This window comes from Cottoperca gobio, chromosome 13, assembly GCF_900634415.1.
Source record: "Cottoperca gobio chromosome 13, fCotGob3.1, whole genome shotgun sequence".
NCBI lineage: Eukaryota > Metazoa > Chordata > Actinopteri > Perciformes > Bovichtidae > Cottoperca > Cottoperca gobio.
In genome coordinates this window covers 14,972,943-14,990,983 of record NC_041367.1, presented here as the reverse complement: position 1 = coordinate 14,990,983, position 18,041 = coordinate 14,972,943, and the positions used below count along the sequence as shown (strand labels likewise).

The 18,041-nt window shown below is 37.5% G+C and overlaps 1 protein-coding gene across 1 annotated transcript; it reads right to left on the bottom strand.

Moving 5' to 3' along the window:
* Nucleotides 1–14,262: 14,262 nt before the first annotated feature.
* Nucleotides 14,263–18,021, bottom strand: dynll2a (dynein, light chain, LC8-type 2a). Its single transcript, XM_029446270.1, has 3 exons — nucleotides 17,860–18,021; nucleotides 17,190–17,346; nucleotides 14,263–16,100 (listed from the first exon to the last, which is right to left on the bottom strand). Exons 2-3 carry the CDS (start codon nucleotides 17,319–17,321, stop codon nucleotides 15,963–15,965), a joined length of 270 nt encoding a protein of 89 aa, XP_029302130.1. The 5' UTR covers nucleotides 17,322–17,346; nucleotides 17,860–18,021; the 3' UTR covers nucleotides 14,263–15,962.
* Between the last annotated feature and the right edge of the window lie 20 nt (nucleotides 18,022–18,041).

Genomic DNA, 18,041 nt, shown 5'->3' with positions numbered 1-18,041 from the left:
ATTATGTACACCTGTGTGTGTCCCACTGGGCCTTTTGAGCACCACAGACGCACAACTGTCTATAGTGTACAAGAAATATGTTTGTCTCGATAGACATCATGATTTATTTTATTTATCAGACCTTTTTTAAATTCGAAGATATTAAAGCTTCCTATGTGGGTGTTACATCTCAATATTTTCAAATATTAATAGTTTGTATATATATAACGCTGTAATATATCTCTGTGCTTAAATATAAAACACTTTTATATTGCTTTTATTTTTTTTGTGATTAATTTGTTGAATTCTTTCCCCAAATCCCCAAAAATGTTAGATGTTAATGTGAATTTTCTTGACCACTGGGCAACGAGGTCGACAGCAGCGTCACAGTAAAACAGATTGACTCCAAGGAAAGTAAATGAGCCAAAAAAAAGAACACAGGCACACTGAGGCATGAAAAGAAAACTGCAGTCCGACTGACAGGATGACCACATCGTTGTTTTTTTAGGTTAAAATAGATGTGATTTTAATCAATAAGTCTGTTAGATATAATAAAGGATTAGCTCTTGACTGGGACAGAAAGACATTAGTTGATTTCACACATTTATTGGAGCGAACACCAACTCAAAATGTGTGAAGCAAACCTTCTAAAAGGCTCTTAGCACACAAGGTTTCTGTTATTCATTTCACTTATTTGAAACAAAAGTTCTATTAGTTCATCTATTTGCTCCTTCGTGAAAGCACAACTGCCTGTACACTGTAGAGATGTTCCATCATCCACATTTTGTTCCCTGGTTATCTATGAGTAATTGTTGAACTGGTCAACTCTGGGGGGATTTGCATGACTCTGACACTGGCTCATGTGCTCCAGTTCTATACCAGTTGTTCATTTTGCATAACCCTGTGGTGAAGGCATAGAAACATAGGACTCCTTTTGTTTAAGAGCTAAAGATTAGCTGCAGGATGTGAAGCTCCTCTGAACCTCTTGTTGAACTCACTGCTGTCCCCTAGTGAACGACCGGACATCATGCAGGTACGACTGACCCACTGCCATGCATGCACCTGCAAAACTGTTGCTGTTCATGATGTTTTGATCCTTTTCTGCCATGTTGTATTCAATCTATCAACTTATATTTGATTGTTATTGTTATTTGAGAGACTCGCCCTGGCCACACAGTGTGTGCCTGTAGCATATAACAATAAAGTTCAAACACAGACACACATATCACCCCTGACCTTAATTTGAGAAGACAAACTGTGCCAGATCCATGTAAGGTGTGTAACCGTGCAATAAATCACAGAAGAAAAGAACATGAGTGAATCAGATCCATGCCGTTACCTGCTGTACTCAGCAGGAAGTCAAACACACGCCTACAAGGAAGAGTTTGTGACGAATTATGGCATGCGATAAGGGGTCTCTTTATTTAGCAGTGCATTTGGAAACGGGGCTGGAATGCAGTTATCAGATGTTTGCTTTGTGCTCGTTAACATCCAAATGCTGTGTGAACTCTTTGTTGTGCTTTGCAAGATAGAAAAACTTTTCAAATTGGACTCATTAAGGCAACAACGTACTAAAACAGTGGTTCACAAGCTTTGTGGTATGTAGCATATGTATGAGCTGTGAGAGGTTCTACCAAAGAGCAGTGATGGAAGAAGTAGTCAGCTACTTCACTGGAGTAAAAGTACAAGTACTACAATGTAAAAATACTCCATGAAAAGGAAAAGTCATGCATTCAAAATCACACTTAAAGTAAAAGTACATCAGCACAATGCATGTACTTAGTATCAAAAGTTAATGTACTCGTTAAACGAATAGCACTTGTGAGATGTACGTTATTATATAATGTTATTTTGATTGTTTTTGTTGTTTATAACCTTATTAGTTGTGACCAGCAGCTCTACAACCCGCTCCGTCGGTCGGTAGGTCTATCCACAAAAAATGTCCCCACCTTTGGCGGTCACAGTTTTCGCCCTAGGAGACTGAAATTTGCCATGGACGTCTTATTTATGTAATTAGAAATGAGAATGCCACTTACAAGTGCTGATATAGGGCCTATACACAGTATCTAATTTATGTCGTTTGAGAGTTTTAAAGTTATGAATTATTAATATTTTCAGTGATTTACAGGCATACAAAGACTTTCAATGAAAGACGGGTTCAGATAAAGTTATTGTATTGTATTGTTATGTTATGTGTTGTGTACTATAATGTTTTTTTTTACGTTGTGCTGCTGCATTTGTGTGAAAAAAAGGGAAACAATACAACCTTGAACTGTCCCATTATAATATTTTGAGTGAATAAAAAAAATATTTTTTTTCTTATATTTTCATGCTTAAAGTGACAGAAAATCAAATCAAATCAAATTAATTTACATAGTCCAATATCACAAATTACACATTTGTCTCAGTGGGCTTTACAGATTGTATAGCATAAGTCAGACTTTATAGAAAAAGACAAAAAAAAGAAAGAATGCATAAAGATTCAGCAAAAGATAACCAAAATCAACTTGCACTTAGTGTTGCAGTTGGTCACAATCTTTCCACAATTGTTATCAATGCATCATATTCTATAAAATAATGATATGTTTTGTATGTAAAATCTGCGATATAGTAACTATAGCTGTCAGACAAATGTAATCTGGTAAAAAGTACAATATTTGCCTCTTTACTGTAGAGGTATAAAGTATTATAGAATGGAAATACTCAAGTAAAAAAGACGCATCACAAAGGTTAACTTAAGTACAGTACTTGAGTAGTTACTTTCAACCAATGAGTATAACCTTCATGAAGGTATGAATGACTGCCACAGGGCCTTGTATTAGACTGCATTAGTTAGGCTAAAAATACCTCATGAACTGGCAACTGGAAGTAGAACTTCTCAAAGTCAAACAAAATTATTTTACTACAAACACCAGCTTGAATAGATTCAGTCTCTCACACCTGTATTGATTGCCCAGTGTTTAAAGAGTCCTGATGTTTTAGACCAGCTCAGTGGGACACACAGGGACAACACAGGAGTCAGCAGTAGGTTTCATCTGATTTTGGTGTCTGTCCATGGGTGCCTTCCTGCCCTGTGTTTTTCTTTCTCCTTGTCTGCGCAATTAGAGATTCAAAAGTAATTACCTGCTCGGCTTCCTTTGCCATTAAACGGCAGGTTCACAACACCCTGATTAATGCAGAGGCACGCACACCTGCCGTTAGCAGCCACGAGAGGCGGAACGTTCGGACTGAAACCTGCAGGACGTCCAAGCCTGCATAACACAGAATTACACAACATGAGCCAAGACACAAAAGTCACTGGCCTCTAATCGCATTTCCAAAAAACACAATCCACTTTTATTTGATCATTTCATGTGTTACACTCCACATGAAATGAGGAGAAGTGGAGATGTGTATTAAATCCTGATTCTCAACAATCTGTTTTCAGTGGTGTAAAGTAACAAAGCACATTTACTCAAGTTCTTTACTTTATTTTGAGCTACTCGTACTTTACTTGATTGTTTTTTCGGCTACTTTAGACTTTACTTCACACAATTACATTTCTGAGGAAAATAAATGGTCCTTTTTACTGCACTACATTAAAATATGCATTACTATAAAATAAACAGCATTATGAAACATAGTTAAAATTAGCTCTACTCTGACCAGCTACAACATTAAAATCCTTGCTATAACTTTTTAATAAATGTACTTACTACAAACTTCATACACACAAGTTTAAAAGTTGTAACGAATGCCTTTATTAAACTTTATTTTACGTTTTAAGTTGCCAGGCACTGGACCCTCTATAACAGCTCAAAACATGTATTTAAGTGGCATCACCATCGCATACTAAAAAGACACAATCTGATTAACTTTGAGAGCTTTACTCATTTTTGTTTTCTCAAATCTCAAAGTTTTCAAATGTATTAACTGTCTAGCCTTAGGCCTCTTTCCAGATACATCCAAGAACAAGACGGTAACAGAGTAACTAGGAGCATGGCGAACGGCAACTTTAAAATACTACATTGTTGGCTGTCAACTCTCAAACACATCACCAGCTGAAATTAACTCAAATTAATTAAAGATATAAAATCCTTCACAGCAAAGACGAAGCGTTAAACTGTTAAGTGTTGCTAAAAGCAAACCAGAGTTGTACCCATTTTAAACAAAGTTACTGTAAATAACAAAAGTGTATCGGTGTATGTGTATTATTGTATTCTGGTATGTGTATTATGTGCATTTTATAGCATTTCTATATTTGTAGTGTATTGTGGTTTTATGATATTAAAAGCTATATATGTTAACCACACTGCACATATAAAAGCCCTAAAACTAGGGACAAGAGTTGAAAATTAGAAAACTACAGTTGTAGTGACAAACAAATCATAAAATTATCTCATAAAGAATAACAATATAAAGATAAAATAAATTAAAACATACTTCAAATTACCTGTATTAAAATGTAATTAATGGCTATTAATAACATAAATTACAATTTAAATGATTATTTATTAATGTTATTTAGACTCACCAGAGGCTATTAGTAGTGACAGGTTTTAAAGTAAAAGTCAATGTGTCTATTTATCCTCTTTAATCGTGCTGCTTAAAAAGTACTTTTGATACTATCATTATATTTTGTTGATACTTCTACTTAAGTAATGACTTTTACTTGGAGTATGGAGTATTTCTGCACTGTGGTATTGCTACTTGTACTTAAATTTATGAGTGAAATCTCCTCTTACTTTCCTTCCACTATCCGACACTCATAGATCTTTATTTTGGTCATAAACGCACCAATAACACGAAAATGTGACGGTAGCAACAATGAACTTTAGTGTCAAGACAATTTTTTCTGTCAGCAATGTATTTGCCTGGTCTGACAGAGGCAGTAGCAGGTTATCTGTCCAAGTCTATAAGCTCTTTTTATTTCTTTTTTTTGTTAACAGTTAATGTGTAACCGAGTGTGCGAGGAATCAGCACATTTCCTTTTACCTCATACACCGATCAATGTTGGTGTGGCTTCGCTGTCAGCGAGCTAAATGGGATCATTGTCAAGAGAGCTACTCATCTCATCCTCTCTGGAAGTTTGATATGAGAGAAATCAAGTCATTCTGTGTGTTTTAACTTATAAAGTGAGGAGAGATATATCTACAGATAACTGCTTCTTCAAAAAGCTGAATATTATAAAATACCTGCCATCCACCAGTGGCACAAACATCTGAACGTCATCTGTGGTCATGAACATCTTGTCATGCTGAGCTCCAATCTTTCTGTGAGTTTATAATCTTTTTTTACTGTAAACATGAACTTTGATAGGAGAGGTCTCACAGGAGCTCCTTTGACTCTACTCAGCTTTTGAACAATTAACATTTTGGCCCTGTGCCACCTAATATGGAACCCAGTTATCTATTATTTCACGAGTAAAGAGAAAAGCTTCACACTCAGTCAACCATGGCATCTGTCTTGTCCCCCTGTGATTGCTTAAAGCACCTACAGTAACCTTCTTTGTATAGTCATCTGACATGACTCACTATTCACCGAAACGCAGCTTTATATCCTGTTTATGTTATTTGGGTCATTTATGATGAGATCCTGCAAATTATTCTGCAGAAGATGCATAATAACTTTGGTGGTTCCCAATTTTTCCTCCAAATTGTACGTTTATTTCTAGTGAAAGAAGCTGTACTTTCACCTCTTCAGGCCTTAAAAAATTATTCATAAGAAAAATCTAAAAGGAATCAAGATTAGGAGTCGACAGCTACGCTAGCAGATCTGACTTTATTTATAGGCATAGCTATAGGCAATCATCAGCCTATATCAGCCTCAGCTATAATGTTAGCATTTAGCTCTAAGCTAAATGCTAACAGTATAGCTGAGGCTGATAAGAAAGTCATTCGTTTTGCACATATGTGGTCATAAACCACCAAGTGTCAGACAGATGATGGCGCTAAATAAAACGCAAAGTTGTCACAAATCGTCCAGATGGAAATCAGTCTCATAGTTGTCAAGATATTTGAGTAAGGCTTTCTTTATATGAGCCAGAAAGGTTAGGAATCAACAGTCAACCATGCACCACCCACCCCCCCCCACTCCTTCCACCGCTCCAACGCTCCACCGCCAGTGGTTGGACTCTGGACCTCTGTCTCCACGCTCCTCTGCTCATCCCTAAAATTAATTCATCCGCACATCTCTGTCCCTCCAACACCACATTAACCCCGACCACAGGAGTCATCCTGTCGGAAAGAAATGTCCCTCTCTGGCTTCACGGTGAAACATCAGTTTGACCTTTCCACCTCAGACCCTCTCTCTCTGCTCTTTTCCCACCCTCGCTTACTTCATCCAGATTTCAACATGCTGCCGAATGATCTCTAAGACCGGACAGGAAACAGACGGGTGTTATTATAAGTGAGCAGAAAAGATGTAAAGCAAGAATCAGTGTGTCAAAAATATGAAAATGAACATGTAATCAAGCCTCCTCACTCCCCAAACATGTATGTGGTTGCCATACATTTGTGAGGAAGACTCATTTCAGAGGGTCACGCCACACTGGCTGCTTTCTGGAGGACAGAGAAACTGTAATTGGGGGCCATTAGCTGTTGCCCAAGACCAGTCATGCAGGGTGGGTTTGTAGATTGAGACATGGTGACTGCACAGTCCCACCGCCTGTATCAGTGTCCCCTACCTGTGTGACTTCCCCAACCCCCCCCCCCCCCCCTACCACCGAACTCCCTGACCAAACCCCCTGCATGACCCCCCACACACACAGACATTCCTCCCCATGTCCTTTGGTTTTTGTTGTCTTCAAACAGACCTTGAATGGAGTCAGGGCCAGCAACACCCAACAGCAATCAAATAAAAAGTCACTTTTATAACACCTTTAAAATTCTGTCAGGGCAAACTAGCCCCATCAGTTAGAACTGTCTGACAGCTCCTGCACTGCTTTGCACTGAGGATTAGCTCTATCTCACCTGGTTTAAACCTGTACTGTGACCGGAGCTGTGAAACATCTCCAGTGTGTGAAAAGTTTGAGCTTGGGGACCAAAATACTTACACTGATTCAAGATTTTCATGTAGAAAATGAATATTATCCATTTCAATATTGAATATTCTTTATGAGACTCAGTGTTTTAGAAAGAAATCAAACTCAAAGTACGTTACAAAAGTGTTAAAGAATGTAGTTTTGAAGGAAAGAAACTGTGCAAGAAAACAATAAAAGCCCATCTTAACAAAGAACTTAATGCAATGTTGGCGCTTGATAACTTCAGTTTTTGTGCATGCAAGTTGTTTAATATCTTTTCAAATTCAACTTTTTCTGTAACTTTCTTAATTCTTCATTCTGTCTTCCCTTTAAGATACAGACATTTGCTCCAGTAAAATAACTGAAACAGGTATTTTTGTCCAATAGATAGTCTCACATGAAGATTTTAATATGAGGACACAATGTTGTGTTATAACAAACATTTTTTTTTGTCGTGCATGTAGGTAGTGCAGGAGCCCCCCGGCAGCCTCAGAGCCAGTCAGTGAAGCTGAAGTTTCACAGTCCCTCTCATAAAGAGTTGCCCTGCTTTATGGCCCTATTGCACAACATCACATGCCTTCAGAGCTGGGATATGATCTGAGATAAGGGAAGAAAGTATCGAAACAAGTCTCCCTCTCCTTCCTTACGCTGCTCGTTCAGGTAACTGAACAGGATGGGAAACACGCTGAAGTTTGGTTTTAAACTGTTGTGATATAAAATACAAAGTCGATTGAGTGAAAGAAAATCTTGTGTCTTAATATTTCTTCATCAGGTGGGAAGTGGAAACCAAGACAGTTTCTTTGGAAGATATCAAAGAAGGTCTGAATCACTGAGATGCCCTTATTGTTTTATAAATCATGTCTTTATGATAAGCTGATTACCTTATCCTTGACAGCAGCACACAGCGAGAGCAGTAAAGGTGCAGGATTACGAGGTGATGGTTCATAAAGGGTTTGGCTCAGATAAGATGGTTTGCGGGAGTGAGAGACAGGACTGCTGACTTTAGGTCAACCGAAACCACGTTTTCTTATTGACAATGAGGCTGATTCAGCCATATACTACTGCAAAACACCTGAATGTACGCTGATTTTTTTTTTATTTAAGAATCAAGTTCAGTTTTGCCAGGAGCAAACTTTTATGTTTTTCCAGTGGTGCCTGTGCTGACAAGGTCATAAAAATATTGCGGCCCATGAAAGGCAGCCAACCTTTAACCCGCTCCTCACTTAGTCATGCAGGATGTTTGCTAAGATCTGGTGACTTTAAAACTGAACGGTATTTACGTTATTTATGTTTGCTTTTTTTGAGGCACGAGGGGCAATAATTTATTTCCTCTCTGATACCTGCTTTTGTTTTTTTACCAGTTGCATTCTTATGTCTGCCTCCCACTGATGTTCACCTTTCGAATCTTTAGAAAGGCTCTATTAATGAGCCTAATGGCACATGAGCAATGCCACACCTGAGTGAAACTGCTTCATAAACTTGCCGTATTGCAATGCAAACCTTCATACCTGCACTCCATTCAGAGGAAACCATTAGAACAAACTGTTCTCGGGTGCAGCAAAGCAGACCGGGCACCATCATTTATGAACCAAATCACCTCTGGGTGCCCTATCCAAGGACAAAGCACCGACTGTCTGCATGCAAACTATCGCACAGCAACCAACACTCGGGCCCTGAACACATTGAGAAATAAAAACACTATTTAATTTGTTCGCATATCCAGAATTGTTGTCTTATGTCCAATCTGATCAATCAGTAATGTGCAATAGCATAGTTTCCCTTTAGTGTTGGGAAACTCAACTTTTTTGTTTCACTTTATAATTAGATTTTATTGTAAATACTACAACATTTTAGTGCTAGTCCAAAGGTGTGATGTAAGCTTTATGTACATGGCATCATATGTACAAGCTGGACGATTTGTTTAAATTGGTACAATGTTTGATGTACTTGGACTACGTTCACTAATGTAGATGGAATATATCTATTTTCTGAGTCAAACAGTATCTTGTTTTAATCTGAATATGCCTTCCTTCTTATTTCTCACTCATCAAGTGAACATTTATATCCAGGAGATGTTCAGATGTGAACACAAATGTTTCTGGTTGAACGACTGTTGTTGACACTAAGGTTTATGGCTTTTTACACAAGAATAAACAATTTAATATGCAAATATATTGTCACACAGAACTGTCAGTTACTGATGCCACAAAAAAACATACAATAATTGTCTCATTAACATTAAAAGCTAAATCACAGCTTTGCAAAATTCTCATTTGTGTACCAATTGTGTTCTTCCACAATAACACTTATCCTGAAGCAATCTGCATCATAAATTCTTCCCTGGTTGTACAAACAAGCACATGCACGTAAACTTGTCACTGTAAGGGCATGAATCATAAGGTTGCACTGTAGTATTTATTGTAGTGTTACTGTATTGTAATTGTTACAATGTGTATTTTTGGACACTATGTGATTATATGTTTGTAGTTCTTGTGCGCGTCGAAACAAATTCCAAGTCAACGGTGGTTTACATGGTAATAACTTATTGAGTCATGAATCAATCAATTAAGCATTCAGTTGTATTTCTGCTCCAAAATGTTGTGATTATTGTCATTTTATAACTATGACTCACTGGAACTGTAATTCTTATTTTAAGCCTGACTGCTTTAGAAAGACTTGTGAAGCTTTGCATTGAGGTTTATGTCCAACACTGATGGCACCACAAACAAAAAGAGAGACACAGAAAGAGAGAAAGGTTTCTCTCTTGTGGTCAAAATGTAGAAGTGCATAAAAGCAAACAGAGTGACAAGACTCAACGAGCACATCGGATTGTCCAATCTAAATACTCAAGACTGATTAGCTTCTCAATAATGTTCAAAACAAGAGAATTTCAATCACTATCTATCTATTCCATCTATCCATCAGGTATCACATTTTGGCCCAAAGCTCTCCACATAGTACTATTACTTTAAAGCTCAGTGCAAGACCGTGTCACTGTATAATGGTGAACGGTTATGTAACACTGTATAACGGACGTAATGCAGAATATACAGTATGTTATGAAAGGAGAAGAAAGAATGATGTGTTTGATTTCATGTTTCCTCATCAACGTCCTTGTGCCTCATATCTCAAATTAGCATTTATATTGGTGATGAATATTACCAATATAAATCTTAATGAAGGAATAGATGACTCTGCTTATAAAACAGTTTAATCAATGTAGATGCCCTTAGCAAGTAACATAACAATTAATATATATTAAGTGTGGGCTCAATCTGTCCTGGTTTTGAAGTGTAGGGGAAGTAGCTCTATAGTTATGTCAAAAAAAGATCTCATTATCCTCCAAAACTATATGAACATAGAGCCTAAACAAAAATGTATGTAGAGGGAACATTCAGCAAGGATGCATTTTACATTTGCGTTATTTCATCACTTTTGTGCAAGTACCTGCCTGTATTGAATTCACACTGTGTATCTTAATTATGCAGCTTCCAAAGGAAATTGACATTCAACAATATACAAAGAAGAGATGATCTAGGCAGATAAGGCAAGAAAGTGTTCATTCTCATATCTGTACTTTATGTGATTCTGACGCCTTTTTTCATCACTACACACACAGCAGTCATGAGTGTAGAAGAACAAGGATTGTCATGCAATGATGTATTCAAAGTTGCTTCCCCTCAGGCAACAACAGCATGTACTTCAACCTACACACTACGTAATTATAGTGGTCCATGTGTCCAGTTGCTGCAATTAACATATTACTGTGGCACCTTTTTTTTTTTATCAACATCCCTGATGTTTGAGTATGAGTCATTTGCCTCCTTGTTATGCCGGTGTTAAGTCCGCCCACTGGTCATCTCACAGTCTATGAGGCATCTGCATGGACCGCACAAACATTCATCACATCAATGAGAGCGAACAAAGCAGGCCTGAGCTAAACAAAAACAGTCTATTCGGTGCAATTCAGGTTATTCAAATGTTTTTCAGACCGAACATGTAAGGAGCACTGGAGCCATTTGCAATAACATTAAAATGATATTGCAATAAAAGGATCTTTGGATTTGAATGCTTAATGTTTCAGTCCGAGAGAGAGCCGGATTTTCTTTTACAACATAATAAAGTTATCAGTTAGAAGAAGGTGTGACATTACCATTTCTACAAAACAAACCACAAACAATTGATCTACAATCTGATTTATCTTTGTAAGTTTTAAGGCCACAGTTCAGACACACACCAACATTTTTTCATCTAAATGTTCAAATTTAATGTTTTAACCTGCTGTTTCTTCTTCCAGTCAATTATCTGCGCGCTCTAAATATGAATGTGCTCTGACCATGAATTACAGCTCTGTGTGGGAGGATGGATGAAGTCAGCCAGAGGCTTCACTATGAAAGAGAGGCAGGCAGGTAGCTATGTGGAGGGGGAGGAAAAGCTGATGGGAAAAACAAGAGTCTAACACATCAGTGACGGTTCGGTGAAAAAGCAGACATACCGCTGACGCACCGCTGTTGTAAAGTGTGAGTAAAAAAAACTCATGATACTTCCTGCTTTTTTTTTTTACATTATTCATTATTGCTGTGAAACAGGCAAAATAAAATCTCAGATTTCTTTTTTATTTCACTCACTAAAAAGAGCTGCACGTGAATCCCAGGATGTTAATGTGTTAAATGGACTTTTTCTTTTAGCTTCAAAACCATAGAGGTTGGAATTGCAAAAAGCGTTTTTTTATATTTAGGCAAAGTGTTCGAGTTAACTCCAGAGTGTCTCATTTCACCCAGTTTGACCTCTGTCTGTATCTAGAAATTATTCATCAGTCACTTGTCCTTTAATTTGTCTGCTTTCTCAGCTCTACTGGCTCTGCATGCTCTTGTTTCTGCAGATTTCCTCTTACAGACATCACGTAACTTCAGCACAAGCTGAAAACTTTGCACACTCTACTAGTACTGCTTTTGTCAATAAGCAAGACACTGAAACAGAACAAACTGTCTTAGATATTGATCATATGGTAGGTTGTACTGAAGGGAAACATAAAATCAGTCATTCTTCTTTGATCACATCACATTGTAATGCATTCCATTACATCAGCGCTGATCTAGACACATAATCTCTGTAATGAAACTGAGGCCCAACTTCTGTTCTTGTTTATCGTCTGCAGCCATAAGTACTCAAGTTTTAATGCCAACCGAACAGCACCGCTCTGTTCGCTGACTTTACTCTGACTGAAGGTTTTTTTTATCAGTGAAATCAGCTGGTGTAGTATTTAAACGTGGCTTTAGCTGGCACATTGTTTACCACTGGTTTGTGCAGCATTTATGGGAAAACAAAACCAATGATTCTTGACAAGGATTGGGGTGCTACAACGTTGTCCGATTGATTTGTCTGGATGTAGCTGATCATTCTTATTGTTGTTGTTCTGTAATGCTCGCCAAAATACACATTTTTCCTCTGACCTGTAGAAGTATTTATCAATTGTTTTGGTGTGGGTTGATTATATATAGCTGTAGAGATGTCTGCCTTCTCTCCAATATAATAGAACTCCATTTGAGAAACTTAACAGCAATGTCTCTTTGCAGAAATCATGACCCGGTTACTCAAGATAATCCACAGACTTTGTTGTGAGCAGCTTATTGTAGGAACTATTTTTCTTTCTACCGTATTACCACGCAGAAGGAAGCATGCATCTACTCATGAACGAAAGGCTCCAATACCAAATCTACTAGGGCGGCGATCATCAGGGTTATTTTTCTTCCATTTTCATAAAATGGGTAGTACTCTGCATGATGCAACACTTTTACATTTAAAATCAGTGGAGTGCATCTTTAAGAAATTACTGAGAATAAAAAAAGAATGTCAGTGTATCAAACAGATGAGTTTTTGAGCAGTCAAGTGTCTTAGCGAGCCATATGGGCACCAGCACCACACTATGGCGCCTGATGTCACAGTTACGTGGTTTGTGCTTCTCATCTCTAAATGAAGGTCTCACACACTTGTTGCTATGGGCTGTTTTTCACACCAGACCAATTGAGCCTCACTATGAAAACAACACTACAGACAAACTGTGTGGCTTTCACCTGTAACGTATGAATACTGAAACCTAAGTAGTATGTTCTTTTCTTTACTATTAAATTATTGTCGTGTTGTGATTTATTGCAGAATTGGCATTTATTGCAACTAGCAAAAGCATAAATGCATTATGGCAACATTTTCTTTGAAAGGAATGTCTCAAGGTCTTTTTTGAGCCTGCAGTTCCAGTGAGCCTCTTTCAGAAAGTGCATCTGAGTAGGCTTTCATCTGTACATTTAAGCAACTATAAAGTAAAAGCTTCAATAATATAATGTATTTTAAGTTTCTAAAAAAGTTACTGAATGACCTGAACTAAAAAAGAGGCTGCAAATAAAAATGATTGCATGTATTCATGAGTCAATAATTATTTTCTGGTTGAACATTTTATTAGTTCATAAGATTTCAGAAATAGCCCAAAACTCAAAGATATTTGATCTACAATTATACAAAAATTAAGAAAAGCAGTTTAAGCTACTTCTTGCTTTTGGTTTGCAAGGAAATGACAAATGAAAAGTTGAACCCAAGTTTAACAGCTACAGCTTTTCTTGGTCTGAAATAGCCAGTAGCTTATGGTGGCTAACTTTATATAGATATTGCATGGTAGGCTACTGTTTAGCTAATGCTAAAATGTAGCATTTGCTACCATATCCTATAGGCTACCATACTTGCTGTTTGTGGACAGTAGCCTACCTTCTGTTTAGCAAAAGTGACATACCCTCGCTTTAAAAGGACTGATTTGAGATTTTGGGAAATAACGTTTCCCTTATTAATTTATTTTTGCTGAGAGTTATGATAAGATTGATACCACTCTCATATCTCTACAGTAAATTTGAAGCTAATGCATGTAGCTTGTTAGCCTAGCTTAACATTAAGACTGGAAACAGGAGGAAGCCTGGCTTTGTCCAATGGTAACACAATATTCCTACCAGCACTTCTAAAACTCACTAATTAAAACATGTATTGTTTGTTTAATTGCTACAAAATTCAAAAACATAAACATCTTTTAACCATTGGACCAATAGGCTACACTAGCTTCCTATTTAATATTCAAACATGACTACTGGCAAGAAAGTGAATAGGTGTATTTCACAAAATGTCCCAAAACTACTTCCTTTAAGTGAATTATTCATTCTTAATAGTGTTAATGATTTATTATCTGTCCACCAATCAACTTATGTTTTAAGCAAGGGGAAACGACAAAATAAAAGGCCACAGTGTAATAAGTCAACAATTAATTTTTATTTTATCGAGTTTATACGATTTTGGTTCTGTAGCAACCTACTGGATAACTCTAATGAAGTGCAATTGTACTCAAGTCGGTTACAGTTGAGAGCAATGACAGGCACACGTTTTGTGCAAATCGAACAGCATTGGAACGGCTCCTACATATACACAGCAAAAATACATGCCAGAGGAAAACAATACTAAATCATTTTACATTGACAATAGTTAGGAAGACTTCCCTCGATGTCAATCCAAGCGAACACTTGAGAGATACACATTTCACCCAAAGTTGGATTAAGGGAGAGAGCAACTGAAAACATTTAGTCTTAACACCAAACGAGAAATGTGTGGTGTCATCCAACTACGTGGACTAAATCCTTCAAATCTGCCCTCTTAAAGAATCCAAACATTATACATTGCCTTTCAAACTAAATATTCTGACATGACAAAATTAAAACCCCAAATCAGTGTGCTAGACAAGAGAAACGCCTCCTTGCAGTTGCTTAAAGAAGAACTCATTAATGCTTCGTCTTTCCTGCATGTCTCGCAGTACACTGGCAATGCAAAAATAAAGTTTGCGGGTAAATGCAACTTGCAAGATTCACGAGCCACACAAGACGACACGACCATCTGAAACACAGGGGTGTTGGGAGCCTTGGTAGAGCTGACGGCAGATGTTCTAAATCACCTTCCTAACACTGCTTTACATCGGCTCAGTCCAATATCTACATAATCAAAAGTTAAATAAATTATTTAGCTTGAAGATGAGCTTTCATTTGTGTTTGATGACAGTTAAAGAAAGTGTGGTTATTATCCTCCAAACATGCAGAAACACAGGATTATAAGACTGAAGTCTAGATAGGTGAGTTGGTAGTTTGGTAACCAGTCTGTGGTGTTATTACTCCGACATTACAGGCTTATGTAGGTTTGTGAACTTTATTTGCTCTATTGTCCCTCACAGTGAAATTGACAAAACTAAATATCCCTGGAAATGTGTGCACTGGCTTGTGTTGGTTCCAAAATGTCAAGTGTGTTAGATGTTGGGATATCTTTTTTCTGAAATCCGTTGGATATGGTATTTTAAATCCAAATTGAAGCCATTAAAGGTTTTGCATTTGCATGTACAGACAACATAATTTCTTTAAATTAGTAAAATAGCAGTAATAAACCGAACTCATGCTGTTTGTTCGCATGGAAACCAAAGGAAGGCCCTGAAGTAACACATCATGTGAAAAGACTATTTGCCCCATTAATCAACTTCTTTTCATGATAACACGTTAAAATGCCGATAATGAATTGTTAAACTGGTGCAAGCAGTATGATTTAACCATCTATAACCGACAGATGGAGTCTCATAACAGGGTCTGGCAATGACACTTGTGAAGGAAAGCAGATGCACCACTACATTCTACAGCTTTCCTTTATTATACAATCAAGGGCCACGTTGAAATCTTTTACAACCTAAAATTTAACAGCATCAACAAAAACTACTTTAGTTGCATTCAAATGGCAACTATCAAAAGTAAACTTACTGTAACATACATATTAAATAGTGTATAGTCCATGCAATTGCGCACGGCCGGGTTTGCATCATTATGGTATGTCGTTATTAGTGTATGGGAGACATCAGCCACCAGTGCATTTCCAAGTTAGGTTCAGGGAGCAAAACTCCTCAACACCCATCAGAAACTTCTCAGCCAGACTTGAAGAGCAATATGGCCACTTGGCCCAAGTAGAAGTAAATGAAATGCTTTGTCTCGTGGGTGACGTAGCTGCCAAAGTTCCTCCCAACGATGCAGTGCCAGGTGGGGTTATACTTCTTGTCAAACTCCTGAAAAAAAGTTAAAAGAAGAAGATCAGTGAAAACCAAATGAAAATCTAGAACCAATGGCAGCAATCTATAAATTCTGCCTCACATATCATGACTAAGGCTGCAGCTACAATTTAAAATAGGTAATGTCTGCAACTAACTTTTAATTTTTTACAGAAATGTATCTGCTGATGATGTTCTAAGTTAATTATTTGGGGTATAAACTGTCAGGAAATATGTCAAAATGGTCTTTAATATTTCCCCGAGGTGAAATCTTTGAACTACTCGTTTTGAGAAGATTTATGAATACAAAATGACATCCAAATCCTCACATTTGAGAAGCTGCAACCAGCAAAGGTTAAGTTTTTTTTTTTATAGATTATCAAAAAAGTTGCTTATAATTCTGTTAATTGACGAATACTTTCAATTGGGGGCTAACTGCTTTTAGACCAATAAATAAATAAGGTAAACCTTTTTTGATCCCAGGACAAAACAAATGCATATTACAATAAATACAAGATTCAAAAGGCCATTACAGCATCCAGAATAAACATAAACTGCCTTTATAGACTGGCTTTTGATAAATGTTTTATGACCATTATTCAATTATTATTTATAATGAATGTTCTTGTATAAAAGGTGCCTTTTTATATATATTGTATTTTTTCCTTGTTGAATTGTTTAAATTTTCAAAATGTATATTTTGGGCACATTTGTCTCTACTTGTTTGACTTTCACTGTATATTTGTGCCGTCTTATTAGCTTGTCACAAGTGCTTTACACTTTGTATAGCGCTGACCAGTGTGAAAGGTGCTACACAAATATAGTTTGATTAATTGAATAACATGTTCATGTTGAGAGTTCATAAAATATTAAATATCTAAATAAACTGTAGTCAAAATGTTGTTATACTCAGTGTGTAGGGGGGAACTTGTGGACTTGTGACCTCAGTAATAAAAAAAACTCCTGGCTACGGCCCTGATCATAAGAGCTTTGTCTCCTCATTGAAACAAAAATAGATATGAGAACAGAAAAGGCTCTGAATTTGCAGATCATGTGCCAGTGATGTAAGCGTGCAGAGGATCCATCCAATCTGCCGTCCTGTCTCACCTTCTTGATGTAGGCTGCGATGTCCTTCTCTATGTTGTACTTCTCCATGGCCTGGGTGGCACAGTCCACCGCGTCCTGCTGCATGTCCTCGGACATGTCTGCGTTCTTGATCACAGCTTTCCTGTCAGTCATGGTTGAGGATGATGATGATGCCTGCCTGAGGAAGAAAAGGAGCACGTTCACTGCACTGAAAATTAACACCGCACGTGGTGATGGGGATGGTTTAGGCCAGCCGGATCATTGCAAAAACATCAATGATACGCAGAAGATCGGCCGTTTGGCACCGCGTTTTCTATCATGTGCACTGATTCACAGTAATAACTCGCGCTCATGTTGTTATCTATATATTCTTAACTATAAGGATGACTTGAGTGTTGCATAGATTGGCTGCGAAACTTGATACAGGTGGAGTTAAATTACTTGGCAAAATCACTTTCGGATAAAAGCAGCTTCTGCATCAGGAGACCAAAAGTATCTAGATATACCTAATTATTTAAATTCTGAGGCAAAAATACGGCTGCTGTTATCCATGCTAATACAGTCTACATGACCAGTCGAAACACAAAAAGGCAATACAGTAAAAAGCTCACCATCATAAGAGAAACTCGAATCAGGAATATGTCAAGACATGCAAGTCAATCTTTTTCACATTAGGGAATCTGCAACTCACCTTTTTCTTGAGCCGAATGAAAACACTTCTTTCCAAAAAAAAGATGTATTTCACCCAGCCAGGGGGGGAAGGTTCAGATGATGCTGCGGCTAATTGCTTTTTAAAGATTTACACAATAAGCATGTAGGTAGGTTGGCTCTCTCTGCTGTGCTCCAACAGCTCCCCGCCCCTCTGCTGCATGC